At 44.9% G+C, this 23,930-nt stretch overlaps 1 protein-coding gene across 9 annotated transcripts in view; it reads right to left on the reverse strand.

Moving 5' to 3' along the window:
- PDE4D (phosphodiesterase 4D) overlaps positions 1-23,930 on the reverse strand; it is a 622,159-nt gene that overhangs the window by 143,994 nt on the left and 454,235 nt on the right. The window contains exon 1 of one of the 9 annotated variants that reach the window (XM_080972598.1): positions 3,862-4,437. The exons of the other annotated variants lie outside the window; for them this stretch is intronic. Within the exon in view, the coding sequence (XP_080828724.1) occupies positions 3,862-3,926 (65 nt within the window). The 5' untranslated portion in view covers positions 3,927-4,437. Of the gene's footprint in view, positions 1-3,861; positions 4,438-23,930 lie in introns of those variants that run through there. 9 annotated transcript variants of the gene reach the window in all.

Consider the following 23,930-nt stretch of genomic DNA (forward strand, 5'->3'; position numbering starts at 1 on the left):
CATGTTGGTTCATAAGAAAAAGAAAAGAAAAATCATTCAAACTGCAGAGTTGGGCAATACCTTTATTAGGGCAACCCAAAATGTAGAATTTTGGAAAGCTTTTGAGTTCTCGAGAATTCTTCCTAAGACAAGAATTTGTGAAGGGACATGGAAAATTAAAAATACATATTTGCGTCTGTGCTCTTCCCTTCTCCAGGGTATCCTTATACTGAATCAAGTCCATCAAGCTTGGTCTATTCCAACCAGAAGCAGCTCTCTCGAGCAGGGGTCAGCAAACTTTTTCAGCAGGGGGCCGGTCCACAGTCCCCCAGACCTTGTGGGGGGCCGGACTATATTTTTTAGGGGAAATGAACTAATTCTTATGCCCCACAAATAACCCAGAGATGCATTTTAAACTAAAAGCACACCTTTTACTCATGCAAAAACACCAGGCATGCCACACAAATAATCCAGAGATGCATTTTAAATAAAGGGACAATTCTACTCATGTAAAAACACACTGATTTCCGGACCATCTGCGGGCCGGATTTAGAAGGTGATTGGGCCAGATCCTGCCCCCGGGCCTTAGTTTGCCTATCCATGCTCTAGAGATTCAGAAGACATTCCTAGCCCTACCTGTAGATGCCGGAGAAGGGCTTTTGAACCTCTCTCATGCAAAGCACGAACTGTACCACAGATACACATCCCTTGCCCTACCAGAGGACTTCTGCATTTGCACCTCTTTTTATGAATGAGGATCTTTCAGATCATGTGCAAACGCTGGTCTGAAAACTGTATCAAGCTACCATGTTAGGGAGAATGTTCTGCCTCAATGTCTTCTGCACTTTCTAGTTTTGAATACGGGGAGAAGTTTATTTCACACGTGAGAGTATTCAAGCATCATGGCCACAGTCTTGGTGGAATGGTCCAAAAACACAGGGCTGATGATCATGCATTTTACACCTCGGTGCACATTAACCCACCATTCACAATCGGCATTCTGGGTCCCACAATTCACAACTCAAGACAAACAGCCTGGATAATTGCAATGTTCTGCAAAGAATAAGGCCACAGAGACAGGCAAATGGATGCCGTGGTATCCTAAGAGACTAGAAGATCAAAGCTGGGGAAGGAAGGAAGGAAGGAAGGAGAAGAAGAAGAAGAAGAAGAAGAAGAAGAAGAAGAGGAGGAGGAGGAGGAGGAGGAGGAGGAGGAGGAGGAGGAGGAGTTTGGATTTGATATCCCGCTTTATCACTACCCAAAGGAGTCTCAAAGCGGCTAACATTCTCCTTTCCCTTCCTCCCCCACAACAAACACTCTGTGAGGTGAGTGGGGCTGAGAGACTTCAAAGAAGTGTGACTGGCCCAAGGTCACCCAGCAGCTGCATGTGGAGGAGCAGAGACACGAACCCGGTTCACCAGATTAGGAGTCCACCGCTCGTAACCACTACACCACACTGGAAGGAAGGAAGGAAGCCATGCTGAAATTTTTACACTGGTTACACTAATGAGGGGAAGATACACTTGTGAGTCAATGGAAATTGCAATAAGGAACTTATTCTGATAAACAATTCACTGAAATACTGTATTAGGAAAAGAAATTTGTCTACATTCTCACTTAACAAAATATTCATTTTTTTCACATTGCACTGTGTTCTCTGTGGTGCTATTGGGTCAGTGCATCTGGCTGTTAACCAGAAGGTCGGTGGTTTGAGCCCACCCAGGCGTGGCTGTCAGGGGGTTGGACTAGATAGCCCTTGGGGTCCCTTCCAACTCTACAATTCTACAATTACAGGGGCAGGATTATACTAGAGGGGAACTGGGAACTCTTTGCTGCAGGTGGCAACTTTTTTTTCTCACTTCCATCTACCACTTGGTACTAGATGAAATACTTTGGACGGACGTGCCACACTTAAAGCTTTTCTGCAAAATAGCTGCAGGCTTATCAGTTACAGTTAAACTGAGCAAATAAGTAAAACAAAAGAACTGTGGAATATTATCTGGCTGCTGGAAAACAATAAAGGGCTATAGAAAGAAAATGAACATTACAAAAGGAGAGAAGAACTGTGGTGTAGTGGTTTTTTAAAAAAATAAAACCTGACAAACTTCACAGTTACAGAGTGCTGGTCCGCCCAGCAGAAAGTATCTGTGACGTCAGCTGAGGTTTTGCCTGAATAAGGTCTGGCTGCAATGTTTCTCAAAGCACTGCCTTTTGTGCTTTTACGCTGGAAAGCTGGCAACAGTTTCCATGAAATTACCAACTATGCAATGCAGTATATTATGTGCCTGACGTAGCTTGAGAAAATTCAACACTTCTTCACAACGTCATGGAAGAAGAATGAAGTTTGATTAATGGTTTACCATAATCTCATACTGTTATTGGTTTTATTAAAATTACTATGGACCTACTAATACTACTACTATTATTTTTATTAAAAAAACAAACACAAACCACTGTCATATATCTCATTATAACTTGCAATAATGTTGCTGGGGCTATTGTGATGACATCAAATAGCTATGCCCCCCCCCCCCAGGTAAAACATGTGAAGACTCTGCTAAGAAGGCTAAGTCAACAATCAGGAATATCCATAACGAATGTCCAACGACTGCAGCAAAAACCTACATTTTGCAAGAAGTGTCATGTCAAATTGGAGCTGGAGGTAGAACAAATCACGTATCTTAGTGCTTCTCTATGTGCACAGAGATGACATAAGCAAAAATGATAGAATGTCAGGACATCTAGAAATAAACATCTAGGATGTGCCCAGAGGGCATAGGTATCAGTGAAGCTGCCCTTTCCTGGCCAGACATCTTGAAAAGCCTTATAATTTATAGATCCATCATATAGAAGAGGCTACAACTTTGGCAACTGCTTAGGAAATGGAGAGTACAGTATGATCCTTTGCAGGTTTTACTCAGAGGAAAACACTACTTTTGATCACTGGGACTTGTTCTCAAGTAAATAAAGCTAGGATAGCAATGTTTAAGAAAAAGAATACTGACTAAAAAAAATGCATAGCATTTTCAAGTGCATCTGGTGCATTATCTAGTTATAATCCTTACAACAACCTTTTCAGGCAATTCAGTTTTATTATCCTCCACATGCAGGAAGTGGGCAGAACAAGTCTAGGAGATAGTGACTTCCTTAAGGCTACCAAGGAAGTCTATGGGCATAGGTGAGATTCAAATGAGCGGCAGACTTCCTGACCCATAGCTCAGTCTCAGGTTGCAATCCTATGCATGCATACCTAGGAGTAACCCCCATTGAAGACAATAGGACTTGCTTCTGAGCAAACAGGCACAGGGCAATTGTGTTAGCCATTCTGCTACACCAGCTCTAAAAATAATATTTTAAAATGCACTGGTTGTTGTCCTGGTTCATGCCTCTTTGTGGGGCAGGGGGGGTTAAGAGACAAGAGGAACATGCTGGCATTTTCCCCTTTAATTTTTTTTCTAAGGGAAAGTACACAAGATAAAATCTCTCATCACAAGATCTTAGTCTGTGTTTTCCCATACTTCCTATGATCTGTCATCACTTGACTTATTGAATGCAAGAAAAATAAGGGGAAAGTTGTCACCAGAAAAGCAAAACAGAAACCCAACAAGCAATAGAAGCTACTACCTTGAGTCTCCCTTCAGAAGGCCAACTCAGAAAAGTTGTCCATAATAATAAGGCAGCAGAAGTTCTCACTCTGTTCAAGAAAGCTAAATTGCCATACACCCCCATGCTAAACAAGGTAGAACAGAAACAAAGGTGATCTCTGGATTGGACATACCCTTGCACCCCAATCTGTGGAATCAGCATGTACACAATATATTAGCACAAATATAGACAGGCAGGCAGTGTCAGCAAAGCAGGGGGTAAAAACAGCCACATTACCAAGTTGCATCTGCAGTTCTTAATGAGCTGGTAGATCGGGATCTTGGCTTCATAATAATACTCATCTTGCAAGTAAAATCCCAGGTGCTCCTAGCAGTGAAACTTCAGTTGTCCTCACACCGCTCCTCCTGCCCCAGGTATTCCCTCTGAAGAGCAGGCATGCTTCAAGAACAGGAGCTTTCTCAAAAGCATTACTCCTTGCAACAAAAATCCGGCCTCTTTGAGAGGAGTCCTAAACTACTGGAGCTCTTCTCGGCTTTATTCCTCCCTGCCTTTGTGCCAGCACTGTTTGGAAGTGACAGTGCTTTTCTCTTCTGCCTTGCATTGCCGGGGGAGGAGGAACTGTATTTTGAATCTATTCTCCATCTAGGTCACATGGGAAGCAAGGCAGCTGAAAGAGCCTCTTGATCGCTTTTCTCTCGCAATCCTATAATAACAGGTTTAAAGGTCAGCCACATGCTAAAACTGTTGATGGGCGGCAGAAGGAAAATATGAAGATGAGCCACTGGAGCACCAGTAAGTAGCCAGGGAAGCTTCGCTTCCAGAGGTGCCAGGGTAAATGGAAGAGCACAGAGCATTATGACCCCTTCCTTTTCGATGCAAGGACTGCCTGAGAACATAATTCTTCACTCTCTTTCCTTCTGATATCTTGCAGCCTCCCTCTCTCCCTCCCTCCCTCCCTCCCCACTGCTTTCAGAAAGGGAAACCAGCTGCTTAATCACACAAAAAGCTTGAGGGCTGAGTGACATCTGGTTGAGAAAACACCTTGAGATGCTAAACAGGAAGTTAAACTAAAAGGAATACATGCACAATGGTTGGGGACTGATAAGTCTCAATCTCTCTCTCCCTTTCTCTTTCTCACTCTCACACTTATCATACAGTGTATATGTAGGTCTTATACTATGCACAGCACAATCCTAATCATGCTATTTGGAAGCAAATTCCAGAGTTCAATGTGACTTAAAGGTAAAGGGACCCCTGACAATTAGGTCCAGTCGTGGCCGACTCTGGGGTTGCGGCACTCATCTCGCTTTACTGGCTGAGGGAGCTGGCGTACAGCGTCCGGGTCATGTGGCCAGCATGACTAAGCCACTTCTGGTGAACCAGAGCAGCGAATGGAAATGCCATTTACCTTCCCACCATAGCGGTACCTATTTTTCTACTTGCACTTTGACGTGCTTTCGAACTGCTAGGTTGGCAGCAGCAGGGACCGAGCAACGGAAGCTCATCCCGTCGCGGGGATTCGAACCACCAACCTTCCAATTGGCAAGCCCTAGGCTCAGTGGTTTAGACCATAGCACCACCCACGTCCCTTCATTGTGACTTACTCTCAAGTAAAAGCTCATATAGGATTGCTGCCAAGGTCCTGTTTCATAAAGGAGCGAGAGCTGTACGTGAGCTGCTCCATTCAAGATGCCCAGAGGCTCTCCCTTGCAAGCAGCTAACATGCCCAGCCAACCATTAATCATAAACCCCCCTGCCTAAAAGAAATTCCATCTGAAATTCTCTTAAGTGTCGGCATGTGCAGTTTTGTGAAAGAGATAAGATATGCATTTTCGGGGTTACGTTCTTGCTATGTACATACTGATTTGAGGATGCGTGCAGGAGAGGTTTTTAAATGCCATGTTGTGAATATGCTTTGGAATTTGCTTTCAAAATGTAGACAGCGATGTCATCAGCAAGTGATTACATGCAGAGGAACTGTTCCTCCATGCAGGAGCAGCAGATTACGTATTACAAAGGGTTGGGTAACCTCCTGGCAGTTTTGGGAACGAAACTCAACTGACGTGTCATGATCTTCTTGCGTCCTTACTTTTTAAAGAACATGTTAAAAAACAAAACATGTGGACAATGAGATTTCCATCTGTATCTGGAGAGGTGCCCATTAATCTCTGCTAACATCAGCTGAGGGTTATTGATTGCTATTTTAAGAGCTCCAAAAACATGCACCACGGTCAGTACATGCTATTCATTGACAGGAATGATCCTGTCTGCCCTCTAGGCTTATGCCAATCATCTGTATGCAAATTGTTCCATAACAGCAGAAAGAATTTTAATGAGGCATCATGCTCCGCATTCTCTTCATTTGTCTCCCAAGCTTTTATTTTCTATAATATGTTTAGTGGCCGATGCTTAGGAGTTTCAAAGGGGAGCCTCATTTCTTAGTCAAAGAGCCTCCAAGAGAGGAGGACCAACAATAGACTGTTAAACACAGGGATAGTCAAGGGGACTTGGAAACACCTGAACCTGTGCAATAGGAGATGTGTTAGCATTCTCCCAAAGGATTTGCTGTTGTTGTTTAATTAAGGTTTTAAAAATGCTGGGAGATAGCTATTTAATCCACAAGCAAGGTAATGAAGGCCTAGGGCAAATGAAGCCCTCCAGGCATCTCAGTCTTGCTCCCAGGACTCTTACTAGGCCACACCCTTGCCTTGGCCATGCCTCCTCCACAGGACACACCCCTCACTGATCCTGATCCATGTGCTTCTCAAGTGCGTTGGTATGTGATAGTTTGCCTTGCTTGTTTGGATGGGGAACGGGAGGTTAATTCATAGGCAATAAGATTATCAGTGGCTACTAGCCGGAATGGTTCCCCAGGTCAGAAATTGGGGGAGAACAGTGGGAGAAGGTTATTGGCCCCATGTCTCTTTTGTGAGCATTCCAAAAAGCCTCCAGTTGACCTCTACAGACACAGGATGCTCAGTGATAGGAACAAGCTAGCAGTAAATCACACTGAACACGTTGAAGTTAACTCTTTATTAGCAAAAGGTGAAAGGACCTGCACAGGAGTGTCTGGCCTGATGAGCACAGCGACTCATCTCTGGCAGGTCTTGCCCCTATGAAGCAGTTGCTAAGAGTGAAGATCCCTACCTCCCCACAGCTGCTTAATTCCCTCCCTCACCAGGGTTTTCCCCAAGCAATCAGACTCTGTGCCTGCATGAAGCTAACTTTTTCTCTACCCTCTTCATGCCTCACCTGGTTCTGTGAGACCAGGGAGGAGGGGAGCTCATCACAGCAGGAAGGGGAAACACCCATGACTCTTCACCAGCCAGACTCAATTCTGACACAAATTCCCCACCACCACTCACTAAGCCTTGTTATCTCTTCAGCTTCCTACTCCTACTCCTCCCAGTCTTCTCCCTCTGACCACTCATCATCCCACCACCAGTCCTCTGGCTCTGAGCCTTCTTCCTGTAGGGAAGTGTTTTTCAACCAGTGTCTTGTGGCACTGGGGTGCGTTGAATGATGATCAGGGGTGCCACAGGCAATGTCCTTCCTTCCTCCCTCATCTGATGCCCTCTTGCATCTCTGCCTCCCAAAGGCTTGTACAGCTGTTTGTTGCAGCAGCCCTGGCTGCTGTTTGTTGCAGCAACCCAGGCAAATGGGTTCTCTGGGGCTGGCCAGGGGTGCTTCCCAGGCCCCTGTGGGGAAATGTGAAGAGGGGCCAGGGGGGCCTTTGGGGCTGGGGGGAAGCTCAGAGACCAGGGGTGGCAGAAGCAGTTGCTCAGAGGACTCCCAAGGAGAGAGGAGATGAGTCTGAGGGAACACTCCACAATGGAGTGGACTCAAAAGGCTGAAAACCTCTGCTTTAGGGGTTCGCCAACTGATTCCTCCTACCATTCCTCTGCAGCCAACCAGTCCACACTCAGCTAAACAAGCCTTGGGGTGTGATCCAGTGGGCTCTATTTTATACTGCATATGGTCATAGCAGATACTGCATATTTCACAGCAGAGATGAGGTTTCAACCAGAGACATGGTGGTTCATAGCATGGGAAGCAAGTCCAACTGAATAGAGAAATGGATCCAGTGCCACGTATGCAGCCCCACTGCTTGAACTGGTCGGGATGGAAGGGGCAGGGGAGAGAGGGGTTCCCCTTCTTAATTCCAGAGCCTTATGCCAGCTACCACAGGCTTAAACACAACCAGCGGTAGCCTGTCAACAACTTGTGCTGTTGGGGACTTCCGGGTTGGCGCCATCGCCGAATGGCGGACTCCCTCCGAGCTCCGGAGGGAGTCTGCTCGGCAGGGGCTGGGTCCTACCGCGTCGGCGACGCGGGGACCCTTAAAAACCACGGGCACGGAGCCCGTGGACATGGGGACTCGGCTGGCACCGCTAGCGCCCTCCTGACTCGTGAAGGAGCCTTTTTAAAGGCTTCGGATCGGGTGCCGGGGAGTGGCGTGGTGCTTTGAGTCCACTGCTTCCCCTGCCGAGCGCAGCCGCATGCCATTCGATGGAGAGCGCTGACTTCTTCCATTGGAAATTCGGACTATCAACAACAACCCGTGAGTAATTGGGAAACCGGGTACAAAAGGAGAAAAAAAGAAATTTTTTTCGGATTCGGCACGAGCGGGGGTGATCTAAAAAGGAAGTCAGTCCCCCCCCCCCCCCGATTGTAAACATTCTAAAACAAGGACTGGGTAACCAAGATCGAAAGAGAAGTTTATTGCTGATAAAAATCATTAATTCCACGATGGGAAATTACAAGAACTGTGCTGGAGGAGAAGAGTGGAGGGTGAGAGGGAAAATGCAACCCCCCCTGGGAACCGGGGCGATTCGTAGAGCCTGGCGAAGAGAGACGGAGACTTTGACAGCTGTCAAAGTAGCTGTCAAAGCTGGAGAATATAAAGAGGACTTTGTTACAAGGACTTTGCTGGCTAATTCTGTTACAATTTGACACAATATGGATATAAACTGTCGGAAAAAAAGGAACAACAATTTGACTTTTGGAGTAGAGGATATAAAGTTACTACAATCCCCCTAGAGGGGTTTCGGGACATTACAAGTGGTCGTATGTGGAAAATTACTCTGAGATTCGCACAGGACTTATCTTCTGGGAAAGCAGCAAAACTGAAATAGTATTTTGTCTACAGAGGTGTTTACATTAAAAGGAGACAATAGAATTTTCTATTGAAGAAAGGAAGGGACTGGACGTAAGTTTTTGTTCCTGAACAACAAACCTCTGTAGAGATACCAGATTTCGGAATAAGAACGTTTTAGCAGCTGAACAAGACAAGAAACCTGAGAAAGTAAGGAATAAAAAGAAGAAAGGACTAACTACAACACGGAAAGAACAATGGGAGGAGCAGCAAAGACCAAGGAAATTAAAGGCCTCTATTAGACTGGATTTTTGAAGTTAAACATCATTAAATAAATAAATTAAAAGAAAACCGGCAAGGTGGAATGGGAAAAAATCTGGCCATGGACTTGAGACCTCCAGGCTGACAACATATAGACTGATGGACATGGGGAATTCAAACCGGGGAAGGGAGGGGGGAGTTTTGGAATCCAAAGGCTATGTAACCATCTTTTTGAATCTTCTTATATTTTTTATCTTCTATTTCTTTATATAATTTTTGTATATCATGGTATTTTGATTTGACATGTTTAAAAAAAGGGAATTCGTGGAAGGAAATTGGGGTAGATCTTGGGGAAAAATCTTTTTTCTTTTTCTGTTAATGATGAGGGATGATGGTAAGATTGTATAATTTAAATTGGTTAATGGGTTAAACATATTAAGCTTTAAATTGGGAGTGAGAGCTTGTGGAATCAAATTAATGAAAGGGGAATATAGTCGGGAGGGGGAGGAGGGAGTCCTAGAAAGAAGATAACGAAAGTAAGGCTCTAAATATATTCTATCTTTTCTTTTCTGTTATATTTCTATATTATTGGAAACTCTAATAAATATGATTTAAAAAAAAAAAAAAAACTTGTGCTGTTCGTGGGACAGCAGGGGCCTCCACTGCAATGGAACCCTACCCCTCCTGCCATATCCTGGTCCCTTCCAGCACTGTTCTGTTAGGCCACATCCAAACCATACATTTAAAGAGCTAGGATACCACTTTAGAAAGTCACAGCTTCCCCCAAATAATTCTGGGAGTTGTAGTCAGTGTGCTGAGAGGTGTTAGGAGTTGTTCCCTCCCTGAGCTACAATTCCCAGTCCGGTTTAACAACCATTTTCTCTTCACAGGGAACACTGGGAAATTGAGCGCCTTTACCAAACAACAACCACAGCTCTCAGAATTCTTTGGGGGAAGCCGTGGCTGTTTAAAGTGGTTTATAGCACTTTAGGTAAAGGTAAAGGACCTCTGGAAGGTTAAGCCCAGTCAAAGGCAACTATGGGGCTGCGGCGCTCATCTCGCTTTCAGGCTGAGGGAGCCAGCGTTTGTCCACAACTTTCCGGGACATGTGGCCAGCATGACTAAACCACTTCTGGCGCAACGGAACACCATGATGGAAACCAGAGTGCACGGAAACACCGTTTACCTTCCCGCTGCAGCGGTACCTATTTGTCTACTTGCACTGGCATGCTTTCGAACTGCTAGGTTGGCAGAAGCTGGGGCCGAACAACAGGAGCTCACTCTATCATGGGGATTCGAACCACCGACCTTCCGACTGGCAAGCCAAAGATGCTCAGTGGTTTAGACCACAGTGCCACCTGCATGGTAGCCCAAGTCTTTTAGTCACTAAGTTGCCCCAGCTCAAGGTTTGCACATTGCAACAAACAAGTGGAACAGATCCTTCCAAATGAGAAGATCAGGGATTGGAATACGCCAGTGAGAAGCCTGGCTGCAGCTGTGTGTGGCCCCAAATATCTAAACACTGAAATTTTCCCTAGAAGGGAGAATTTGGCATGAGGGAGGGTGCGAGCAACAAAGCCTCTCGAGCTCTAAAGTACAGTTTTGGAACACATGCAGCATGCCTGTACTGAAAAATGCATTTAAACAATTTGTCTGAAAGGTTTATAAACCCAACATATTAATTACAGATAATTAGCAGAGGTTTCTCTCTGCCCCACTACCCCTCTCACTCTGTTATTTACACTGATGCCAACCTTGACCTTTCACAGCATAACAACACTTTTGCAAGGTCTTCCCCCCTCCCTTGTACTCCTAGCTTTGCAGTATTTTTCACTGTAGCTTGCGAAAACCTATCTTTAAACATTTCTGGAGCTTACGACAGTTCTTTGGACACCTACTTGCAAAATCTGGTTTGTTTCATAAAAGTTTCCAAAATCCAGTGTGTTTAAAATAAACACAGAATAGTATGCATTAAAAATAGAATTTGTAGGAGAAGAAGAAAACAGATACACTTTCTTGCTGGTGGGTTGTTCTTTTTTCTTTTTTTTGACACAGCGTGATAATCACCGAAATAAGCCCAAGGGTCTCATCACTATTTCCAACAAGCAATTTCCCACCCCCTGTTGAGTTAGTTAGCTTCTCTTCCAGGGTTGTGGAATATATTAGTAGCCATTTACTCCTTATGGTAACCTAGTTTGCATGGTCTCTGCTCAGCAGCTAGTTTTTTAAAAAACAACTCACAATGGTATTGCCAGGGCAGGCCTTTGGGGGCTGAAGTCAACAGTCCCACTCAGCGAAAGAAGCAGGAGGCCTGTCTTGCCACATTTTGAAGCAAGCAAAGTAATAAGCATCACAATCTAGAGTCTGTGACACCATTAAATCAAGAGTCTAAAATTACCTGACGCAAAGAGGTCAGGAAAATTAAGTGCCTAACGTTCAGATAATTTGTGAATTGTTCGCTGCCACCACAACCACCTTTGCATAAATCACTGTTCAGAGAAACCTGGGCAATTATGAGTTCTGGAGTACAGACATGAACTGATGGGGAGAACTGCAAAGATTTATCGAGCAAATGTATACATGTTTACACAGAAAACAGCCTCACTAAGTTAGATGTGGCTCACTCTCAACTAAGTCTGTATTATAGGACTGAGAAAATAATAATAATGATGATAAATTATATGCCACCCATTTCATTGGGTTGTCCCAGTCAGTCTGGGAGACTTCCAACAACTTAAAACATCAAACACAGTAAAAGATCAAACATAAAAAACTTCCCTATACGGGGCCGCCTTCAGATGCCTTCTAAAAGTCAGATAGTTTATTTCCTTGACATCTGATGGGAGGGCGTTCCACATGGCAGGCATGACTACTGAGAAGGCCCTTTGCCTGGTTCTCTGAAACCTCACTTCTCACACGGAGGGAACCACACTTACTTGGGAGTAAGCCCCAATAAACACCACAAGTCTTGAAAGTGGCTTGTACAGGACTATACTATTAGTCGATTATTTGGTTAGATTAATCCATTAAAATGCTCTGATGGATCAAAAAGGTGTTCTGATTCATCAGGCAGCAGGTTTTTTTAAAAACCAAAATTAACACATTTAATTAAACCACGATGACTGGCACAATCTTAGATGAAGATTCCCCTGCCTTTCACACATTGAAGGGAATTCCTTTCCTAAGATGGGGCCTGCCAAGGAAACACGCACATCTCATCCAAAAATATTTGGCAGGACGTTCCACTAAATGTAAAGTGCCATTTGATTCTTTTCATAACTAGTGAGGGCAGGGGATGAACGTGGAATCGTTTGTGTGCTTCACCTACCACTGAGCTCAGTCTCTCCCATCATTAGCATCTGCACCATCCTTTGCCAACCTGGTACTCTCCAGATATTATTTGACTACAACTCTCATTGGCCGCAGCCAGAATGCCATTGGCGAGTACCAGGTTGGTGAAGGATGATCTGCTTCACGGTGCCTTCTCAGCCCCCAAACAAACATATGGGCAAAGTCCTACCTATAGCAGAAGGGGAACAGAAAGAGTAATGCTGGAATCACCTGCAACTGCTGGACTCACAGTGGTAGCAATTGCTATGGTCTGGGGTGTCCTCAGATCAGGGCTTGAGAGTGGATAGTTGTTGATCATTCAGGACTTCAGAGGAGGCCTCCACCAACCGCGCCATCACCCAAAAAGTTGGCTGCATCCAAACAGCTCCAGTTTTTCTTGTCTGGGTAACTGGTGTCCACCACTTTAAAATCTTCAAAATGCCTCTAGAGCTCCCAACTTAGTGTTTCCCCAGAGCAATGTTACATTGGAGGCCCAGAGGCTTGTGTGGGGATTAAAGTGCCAAGGACCAGTTGTTGGCTAGCCCCACTTTTTTTTGCTGCTGCTACTGTACTCACCTGCCACAAAGGGAAGATGCTGCTCTCAAGGAGTTCAGATTAGGAGTGTGGGGATGTGTCAAGGCCCAGCCCAACTTGGTGCTGACCCAGCCTCAGATGCTGTTGCTTAACAGCTAATAGATGGTACACACAAAAATCTAAGGAACCATCTTGGCTGGGCTAGAACTAAGGCGCTCCCTTTAACCCAGAAGTGGGTGAAGTCTCAATATGTCCAAACCTACATAGGGAGTAAGGCGATTCCCTTTCAGAAAGCCAGCAGGACTGGTTCAGATGATCGGAAATAACTTCCTGGACTTATGCCACCTCGGACTCCTGATATAAAACTACATATCTGAATGATCCCCCATGCCTAGCCTGTAGATGAATAATAATAAAAAGCAGACATTTTCTCTTTCTTTCTTTCTTTCTTTCTTTCTTTCTTGAATCAGCAGCAGTCGCTTTTGACCTTGCTGATCAGGAGGCACAACAAACAGCAATGCCAACTCACCTTTTCCTATTATTATTCTATCAACCGTGAAAGGCTGTTTTTCAAATGGCCTTCTCTAATTAGAAAAGTAATTTGAGAAAAGATGTTGTGTACGGTTTGTGGCAGTATTATGCTTTTTGTTTTAAGTAAGGAATAAGGATCACTTCTAATTTCTAAAAGTTCCCAGGCACAGAAGAACACATAGATATGAATGTAGCACCCATGGGGAAGAGAGCCTGTCATTTCATTCCCAGAAAAATGAATGAAAATCACACGCATTTCATTCCTATTTTACACAGGAAAAGGTTCTACTGGACCTTGCCCTTCTGTAATTTGAGTGGAATTCTCAATGTACACATTCCTGTTTGTATCCTGCCTTTTAGTCTCAAAAGGCACCCAAATACAAAAAGCAAAGGAAATGAAAATACAGACTAAAACAACTACAAATTCATAAACTCTAATGAAGACATCAACAAGATTACGACAGTTAAGTGTAGATTGCTTTTAACCAATCCTGCATACACTTTCCCAAGAGTAATTTCACCAATAAGCAAATTAATTCACCGTGTGGAATGCTCCTGTTGAAGATTCCAGCCAGCCAAAACATCTTCCAAAGACATTCCCTTTCATTCTGCCATTCCCTGGTCATTTGCCCCTGAAAGGCTGATTCCCATGGTTGATGCTGGGGGACTTTTCTTTGTCTCAACATCTCTATGAAACCAGTGCAAGAGGTTGTACACGAATGAATGAACAAGCAAACAATATCACCATGATTCCTCAGAGGGTAATGATGCAGATCAATGCAATAAGAGGGAGAGTACTATTGCACTCAGGTTCTGCTTAAGGGTTTTCCAAAGGCATCTGGTTGGCCAATCTGATAACAAAATGCTGGGCTAGATGCACTTATGGCCTAATCCAGCAGGTCTCTGACATCCCTAATAAAGATTCCTAATAAACACTAAGAAGAGGAAGGGCAATACAAAGTATAAATAGTTGAAACTGTAGTTTTCTTACCCCAATGTATCTTAGAGATATTGCTTTATTTCATCACATTTTATATCTTACTTTACTACTGACTGAAATTAGCTGTTGAGCTATTTTCACTGAATAGCTCAACAGACCTGGTGTGTGTGTGTGTGTGTGTGTGTGTTAGGTTTTAGGGACCTTTAACATCTAACTCATGGGTCGGCAAACTAAGGCCCGTAGGCCGGATCAGGCCCAACTGCCCTCTGGATCCGGCCCGTGGAAAGTCCTAGAATTGCCGCTTGGATCAGCGTTATCGTTCGGGCTGCAACATAATTTTTTTAAAAAAATTTTGGGGGCACCATTTTTCTCCCTCCCTTCCTCCCTCACACACATACTGCAGCAGCACCTCGTCCCTGTTCCCTCCCTCCTCCTGGCTTCTCCCCGCCCAACGGAGGAAGGAAGCTGGGCTTTGATTGGTGCCAGGCAATCCGAAGCCTCGCCACCTGCGTGCTGAGGTGCAGCCCAGACTCGCAATCCACCCACCAGCCTCTCCATCCATGGAAATTGTAATGGGCACACCACAGGGCTTTGGCTGGAGCTTGGCGCATCTACTGGCCCCATGCCTGGTGCCCAGGAAAGCTGGACCGGAAAGGAGAGGCGCCGCCACCGCCACCGGCTCTCAACCAGAGGCAGAGCAGTGGAGGAGTAGGAAAGCAGGAGGAGGGGAGGGGCTGGAGGAGAGAGAGAAGCCCCCCTCTGCTGTGTGTGTGTGTGTGTGTGTGTGTGTGTGTGTGTGTGTGTGCAGTCTGGCCTGCCACAAGATCTGAGGGGCAGTGAATCGGCCCCCTCCTAAAAAAGTTCGCTGACCCCTGATCTAACTGTACCTTTCCTGGTGAAAGGCTTGAAACTTTCAGAAGAATATAGACTAAGACAGAGACTTTACGTGGGGAAAAGTATACGCAAACATCTGTGACGACATCCCTTTGCTGTTACTATAGGAACCCATTTTAATGGGTAACATCTTCCCTTTTAAAAGATGCAACTAGGAGACATAGCTAAACATGTTTGAATTCCAGACTCAAGGCCCTTGAAAAATCAATGCAGAAGACTGCTGCTATGCCGGTGTCTTGCTTATCAGCTGCAAATAATGGGTAACCTTCCACGATTGCCTTATACCGGGGAACACAAGAAGCATCAAGAATTCAATCAGAATGCCGTGATCTATTCTTTCCGCCCCCTCCCAAGGCTAAGTCACACTGCTCAAAAGGCACAAAGGGTTTAAGGGCAAAAGATGGGATCCAGCAAATGCTAGTCACAAACAAATCCCACTGAAGTCATCGAGACTTAAAAGCCTACATATGTCTCCTCAGAAGTGAGTCCCCCATAGATAACTGGGGGTTAAGGAAGGCAGCCATAACCACTTCAATCTCATTGCAATAGGCCTTGAATATAACCTTTTCCTGGAATAGGCTCTAGGGCAGGGGTCGGCAAGGTTTACCTCACCTGGGCCAGTTCACTCCAGCGGAGATCCCTCTGTGGGCCGGATCGCACGTGCGCATGAGTGCGTGCAGCCGTGATTTCTGGCGTTTGTGCAGACATGATTTCTGGTGTCTGCGTCTGTGCAGAAGCGAGTCCCTGTGCCACACTGCGCCGGTTTAGCGCTGCACGTGGGGACTCGCCAAGTGGGCGGCTCGGTTTGGGGGTGGCTCATGGGCTGGTTAAATGACCCCCGTGGGCCGCTTGTGGCCCATGGGCCTTAGGTTGCCTAACCCTGCTCTAGCGGACCAATTGCCAATTTCTTGCTAAAGCTAAACAAAGCAATTATTTCATTTCATCAAAACTATGTTGTTGTTGTTGTTGTCATTTGAGCCCATTCAGGGGCTAAACAGCAGAATATTATGCATAAATTGGGGAGGGGGGAGGCAGCCCCAGGATGAAATTACCAAGCTAGGGATCATGGAGGGAGAAGACGATAACAAAGGCATCCCTGTTCATACTATCAACAATGAGCCAGAAGTTTGCTGACCAGGACCCCACAGGAGGAATTAAGGAGCAGGAAGGTAACCAAGAGGTTCAGATGACTGCCATGTTTGATTCCCACCCTGCTCTTCAACAAGTTTCTTATAAAAACCAGATGGCAGGAACCATCTTAAGAGGGAGTCTTTGTTTCCTGTCATATAGGACAGATGGCTCTTCTAAGATGCACGTAGATCATCTAAAAACAAGGAAACTGCCCTTCAGAACAACTGTTTCACTAACTGATGAATTAACTAAAGCCCATACAATCAAACAATTAAGACTGCCTCCCCAAATGTGGTGCCATTCAAACGTTGCTGAACTGCAACCCCCATCATACTTATTGACCCTTGGGATTATGCAAGTCCAACTACATCTGGCGGGCGCCAGCTTTGGAAGGGCCAAACTAAGGCTTTTTGAACTGGAATGGCAACGCCTACTGTCTTCCTGTGAAAAAAGTACAAGCCACAACCCAGCGAATTTGCAGAGTGTTCAATTAAGCTTGACTGGAGAATGATGTTCTTTTCCCATCACAACTGGTATGTATGTTATTTATAACTGGAGAATGGTTCAGACTATATTTCTAACCTCCACCCTTTGCCAAAGAAGTCTTCCTGAAGTGCAAGCGAGTCTTGCCTGAGAATCTGACCCTGGCAAAGGGACAAAGCCAGACAGAGAGGGCAGCCAACTGCAACCGATGCTAATGAGCCAGGCAGAGGTTATGCCAGCTTGAATTAAGGATTAAGACAGATGTAACGCAGAACATGCATCTTGGGGGTATAAAGAATGTGCTCCAGATCTTTCTTTGGAAAATCATGTTGAGTTTTCTGTGGTAAGATGTGAACCCTGGCATCCTCTGAGAATAGCTACTGCAGATGAATGGCCCCACAGTGGGTTTTCTGGGCACCCAGAATGAGACTGGGGCTGAGGAATCGGAACAGCAGGACCATGGGAAGCCAGCAGGAGGCTAGCTCAAGTTGATGAGGTCATTCTCAGGGGAACCTGAAACACGGAAGGTATCAGGCAAGCCAGTGCTATTGTACTAGGAAAAACAGTGCTGGAACTCACCTTGAACACCTCCTTTGTTCTCTTACGATGGCACCCACCCAAGAGGAGCCAGAACTGAGTTCTGGAGAGTTCTGGCTGGGGGGGGGGGGGAAACGGTTTGAAGTGCACCTTACAAGACTGGCAAGGTTGGGCAACTGCCAGGACTCCCTGACCAGCAAAGGAAGGGCCTGCCAAAGCAATGGGGCTGCCATCCTCACTTTGCCTAGAACAGCTAAGGTCAGAAGATATGCGAGAGAATGCTCCGTTTGTACACCTCAGTTCTCCGAATTTGCGGAGCCCTAGAGGAAGTGCCTAACCCTAGAGCAGCGCTTTCACCATCATTTTATTATTATTATTAAATGTATTTATAGCTCGCCTTTTCCAAGTTGGGACTCAAACTGGTTTCCAACATTTGCAATCTTTCCACAGGGCCTGCAAGAAGAAGCTGTTCTGCCTGGCCTTCGGCTTAGACTCACTCTGACCCCTTATATTGGATTTGGTATATAAATTTTCCCTTGGCCTTTTTGCTGGTCCACATAGGACCAGCATGGATAGCTGGCTCGGGTGAATATCTGATGTTTCCTCCCTTTATGGTCTTGATTTATGGGATTCTACTAAAATCAGGCTGTATTTTAAGCTGTATTTTAAGCCATATTTTAATTAACTGTTTGTTTGTTTGTTTGTTTGTTTGTTTTTGTTTGTTTATTTGTTTTCTATTACTTTTATTGTAATTCATATTTGGTGTTAGCCGCCCTGAGCTGGGGAGGGCGGGGGTATAAATAAAATTATTATTATTATTATTATTATTATTATTTGAAAACATCGTTATAGAATACAAAGTATTAAAAACAAACTAGCTAAAATACATTAAGACACCAGCAATTAAAATCCAGTTTGCCCTGACAGCAGCCCAGTGATCAGCATCCTCTGCACCTTAGCTTTCAAAAGTCTGTCTGAAGAGAAAGGTCTTAGCCAGTGGAAAGAAAACAAAGGAGGAGCCAACCTAACCTCACTTTAGAAGGAATGCCACAAATTGAGAGCAGCCACAGAAAAGGCTCAGTTTCGTGTCACCAACAATTGTGCTACTGATGTGATGGGACTGAGAGAAGGTGCTCACCTGAGGACCTTAGCACCTAGGCAGGTTTGTATAGGGACATATGTATAGGGACATTCAGGTAGCCTACCTGTGTCCCTCCAGATCCTGCTGGATCCCCATCAGCTCCAGTATGGCCAATGGTCAAGGGGAACGAGAGCAGTACAGTCATACCTCATGCCGCTTCAGGTTACGTTTTTCAAGTTGCACCCTGCAGCAACCCGGAAGTATCGGAACGGTTACTTCCAGGTTTCACCGCTCGTGCATGCGCAGAAGCGCTAAATCGAGCTTCACACATGCGCAGAAGCACTAAATCGCGCCGTGTGTGTGTGCAGACGCGGTGCTTCTGGATGCAAACACTTCGAGTTGCGGACGTGCCTCTGGGATGGATTATGTCCACAACTTGAGGTTCCACTGTAGTTCAACAAGGAACGACTTGTGATCCCTAGCCCTGTAAGTCTTCCAAATTCCTGGAGCAGAGAATGGAGGGTTTTAAAAAGGCAGGTGGGAACAGTCTACACAGAAGTGCTGTGGGAGGATTTCAAAACTGATAATCTTGCAAGAATGCACCAAGGAAATCTGTCAGGAGGTCCAATTCCACAGCACCCACCATTTCCCCACTGCCTGCAGCATCTTGTGAAAAAGTTGTGTGTGAATGAGAGTTACGTGTGTGTGGTAGACATGATTCAATTAAATGAGGCTGACCTCAGTGGTACTCAGGCTACAGGAAAGGGAGCTCAATGCTAGGGACATGCCTCTTACAATTTTAAAAAGGCAAAACACCACTCAGTTGGTGAGGGGGCCACAGTTCAAGGGGAGAGCATATACTTTGAGTACATAAAGCAGGTACAAGTATTTGCAAAGGCACAAAGCTTAACGGATGACTTTGGGGCAGTCACTGTTTCTCACCTCTCTTTCTCTCACTGTTTAGAGCCAGTGTGGTGTAGTGGTTAAGAGCGGTAGACTTGTAATCTGGGGAACCGGGTTCGTGTCTCCACTCCTCCACATGCAGCTGCTGGGTGACCTTGGGCTGGTCACACTTCTCCGAAGGCTCTCAGCCCCACTCACCTCACAGAGTGTTTGTTGTGGGGGAGGAAGGGAAAGGAGAATTTTAGCCGCTTTGAGACTCCTTCGGGTAGTGATAAAGCGGGATATAAAATCCAGACTCTTCTCTATCTTAACCTGGCTTGTTGTGAGAACGAGGGAGTGGGGGAGAGAATTGCATACCATGCACTCCACCTTGAGCTTGCTAGAGGAAGGACAGGCTAAAAAATATAAAATAACCCCATGTACTAATAGCAAGCCCATTCGCTGAGCGGATTCTTACGTAGTCCTAAGAGTGGGAGAGAGGTATCAGCAGGTTCAGGGGAGTGCCATGATTTACAGAATGTCTGTGTGGTGTACCTCCTTCTGCAAAAAATAAAGGAAGGCTGCCCAATGAGGACTGGGCTGCTTAGTGAATGCTGACTGACCTTTGTCCGGTGGAGGCAGGGAAGAAATCTGTTGATCAATACATACACAAATACACACAGCAGCAGCTGCATGTAACCTAATATCCTATTTATTAGGATCGATTAGCAGCCACAGAATAGATGTTTATAGAATAAATTCAACTTGTAAAACACACTGAGCTTTAACAAAAGATCCTCAGCCAGCTTAATTGCAACATTTAGTTTTTTATTAGAAATGCAAACTATCTCACGCAGAAATATTGCCAGTTAGGCTGCTGGTGTGAAGCAAGAACTCCATCAAAGAAAAAGAAGAAGGGCTCCTGCCCCTACTTGATCATTTCCCTTATTACCTGACTGCTTCTGTGCCAGCCCTTTGCCAAACTGGTACCCTTCAAATTGGCAAAGGCTGCTCCATGTCAATCTGACACAAACATCAACGCTTAATTATGACCCTATTCACTTGCCAGAGGAGAGATAATCCATCTGTTATCCTGGCTCTTCAGCAGATGACATCATTGGTTGTCAGGAGCAAGTCAGCAGTAAATTACCCCAAGCCAGTTGGCGATAACTCTTTATTAACAAAAACAGGAGCTGCACAGGAGTGCCAGGCCTAATGAGTGCAACATTCATCTCTGGCAGGTCTTGCCCCCATGAAGCAGTTGCTGAGACTGAAGGTACCCACCGCCTTACAGCTGCCTAAACTATGTCCTCTCCAGGGTCGTCCCTCCAGCTTCGTAATCTGAGACTGTGCCTGCGTGAAGCTAACTTCTCCTCCACCCTCTTCATGCCTCTCCTGGTTCTGGGAGACCAATGGGGTGGGGAAGACTCCCTGGTTTCTTCACCGGCCAGACTCATCTCTGCCACTTTGCATCTGGCCTCTCCTGCTTCAGCTTCTGCCTCTGATTCTGGTCTTCTCTCTGCCACAGACTCTCCTAGCTCACTAAGCCCTTCAGCTGCTCTCCCCAAGTCTTCTCTCTCTGAGCCATCATCCTTCATACCCTCCAACATTTCTCCAATGAAAATAGGGACGTCCCATTCCATAATGATAATTTTTCTATTTATACCTCACACATCTTACTGGATTGCCCCAGCCACTCTGGACAGCTTCCAACACATAACAACAACAACAACATTAAACAATTAAAAAACCTTCCCTATACAGGATTGCCTTCAGACAGCTCAGAAGTTGGATAATTCTGTACCTTCCAACATTTCTTCAATGAAAATAGGGACATCCTAAGGAAAAGTGGGACATTCTGGGATCAAATCAGAAACCGGGATGGCTTCTCTAAATCAGGGATGTCCCTGGAAAATAGGGACATTTGGAGGGTCCGATCCTCTAGGGGTTCCCCAGCCGGTTCCTCCCACCACTCCTCTGTGTTTAACCAGTTCATGACATTGGTACGGGGGGGGGGGCGAGATCCTGGAGCTGTGTTACCCTTTCACTATGCCTGTTTGTCCACCGAGAGTTGTGAACCCTGGAGTGTGTTATTTCTCAACGCTGGAGCATTGTGAGACCTTTGGAAGAAGGGGCAGGCAGAACAAGGCTGTGGCCAGATGTACCTCCAGGATGGGCTTCTGTTACCAGCCTTTCAAGTGAAACTTGAACCTGCTCTCTGGTGGTTCATACAGTAAAAGACGGCTGGCAACAGCATGAACGGATGGATGTGTTTTTGAAAGAGAGATCTGATCACAGCATGCTCCATTTGGCTAACGCAACAGAGGAAGTAAATGCACCATCTGTGTCATATTAAATAACACGCCCGCACATCAACAATTAGCAATATTTTGCCATATTTCGATTTGACGAATGTCAGTAATAAGCCCACTGAGCCCAGTCTTCCCTCCTCTGACAATATTTTATTTTAAAAATTCAAGTAGGTTTCAAGGACAGTCCGGTTCTACTGGAATAAATTTTTTTACTGTGATGGGTAGTATAGAGTGGGTAGGCTTTCACCCCTCCCTTTGGGCGCATCTATTAGCATCAGGAATGAATAGGTACATGGGTGGGAATTTTCCAAGCAATAAGCCCCCACATCCAAAAACTGGTTGAGAAAATGAAAGCCTGAAGTTCCCAGCCCAGACTCCATCAGGGACTAATGTCAAGGGAAGACAGAAAAGGTAATCCATATTAGTTTACAGCAGAGAGGGGTAACATTTGCCCTCTATGCCCCTCCACCCCGGCAGATGTTATTGGACTCCAATTTGCATCATGCAAGTTGGCTTGAAAGTTTTGTATGAGGGACCCCACCATCAGGCACTATACAGCATTTATTTATTCTCATAAAATGTATACACCACTTGATTGTAGAAAAAAACCCTCAAATTGGTTTACGAAGAGACTAAAACAATAAACTTATCAGTAAAAATAGCTAAAAGCAACTACTTAAAATATTCAAAAAAATCAGCAATAAACTAAGAATAAAACACACAACAGCATTCTACATATCTGGGTAGGCTTGTCTAAACAAAAATGTTTTTAGCAGGCGCCAAAAGATTATAGTGAAGGCACCTGCCTGATACCAATAAGCAGGGAGTTTGAAACTGTAGGTGCTGCCACACTAAAAGTCTGGTTCATTTCAAATGATATCCATGTTTGCAACATATGCAGTTTCTGGATCAGCACATCAGAGTGGAGACTTTGCTAGGAGTCTGCAAAGTTGCTTATTCCATATTATTATGTTTGTTATCACTAGTAATACCAAGCATTGTGGAAAAAGCACTCAAAGCATGTCACATTTCTTATCTCAGCCAGCTCCATCACCTGCAGGGAAGAAATGTATTATGAGCCTCATATTACAGACAGAACAGCAGAGGATTGAGGCTACACACTGATTTATGCCTAAATTGAGATTTTAAAGAGTTACTCTGAGCTCATGCTCTTAACCAATGCACTACACAACCTCTTGAGTCTTTATTTAGCTAAACAGCTGCATTATACATCTGGAACTTGGGAGTGGGCATTTTTAATATATATGCTGCTTTAATCAACCTAGAACAGTACCTACAAGTTTAAATAGTTGTTCTTCAATGCACACACCCCCTGGTCACTGCTGCTTTGTTGAGAAAGGCAGCAATTTAAATGCAAGTACTGTGCACCTCTCGAAAATAGCTACTAATGACTTCTATCAGCATTATACTACTGTACTGTATACCAGCAGCTGGGAAGCAACAGTGCAATCTCATTCATGTTTACTCAGAAGAAAGTCCCACTAGTTTCCTGCTTGGCAGGGGGTTGTGTTTCCTGCTTGGCAGGGGGTTGGACTCGATGGCCCTTGTGGTCTCTTCCAACTCTATGATTCTATGATTCTTTTGAGCTGTCTCCCAGGTAAGTGGATACAGGATTGGAGCCTTCGTAAACTTTCACAATGACCAGTGCTAACCAAACATTAAAAAGCACCCCAGTTGACTCAGTTTTCCACTTTTATCCACGCAGCCCCTAGAAATTATGTTACAGTACATGCTGAACTCGTGTCAACATGTTTACCTAATGTATTGGGTATCAGGTCTGATGTTTGCTCTATTTATAGCAGCCTTGTTATTGAAGTGAAAGTCACAAATAGAGCTTTCACATTTAAAACAAATATATATATATATTTGAAGGTAGGAGAGAAAAAAAACTAACAATCAGCATTTATTTCTCTAAAGCAAGTTTGTACTTTGCACTTTGTATGGTTCCTATCCATTCTGAAAGACACTCAAATGTCCTAAGAAGAGAGCACCAGAGTTTCATTACGTCATACCAACCTATTCTTTTAGGGATCAGATCCAACAAACATTTTAGAGCTCTTCCCTGATGTTCTTTATCCACACTAGCCACTGAACCTAACAGCAGGTGTAGATAAAAATATGTTAGATAAAAACGCCCCATTCCCACACTACATCCCTGCCACATTCCCACATTTATTATCTTTACCCCCCCCCCCCGTAAGAGACACACAGCTGGCTGTCCATGAAACACACAATACTTTTTTAAAAGGCCTTTTAAAGTCCTTCTGCCAATAAAACATTTCCTCCTATTTCAAACAACGGCACATTTGTCAA

This window comes from Podarcis pityusensis (genome assembly GCF_964106645.2).
Source record: "Podarcis pityusensis genome assembly, chromosome: 11".
NCBI lineage: Eukaryota > Metazoa > Chordata > Lepidosauria > Squamata > Lacertidae > Podarcis > Podarcis pityusensis.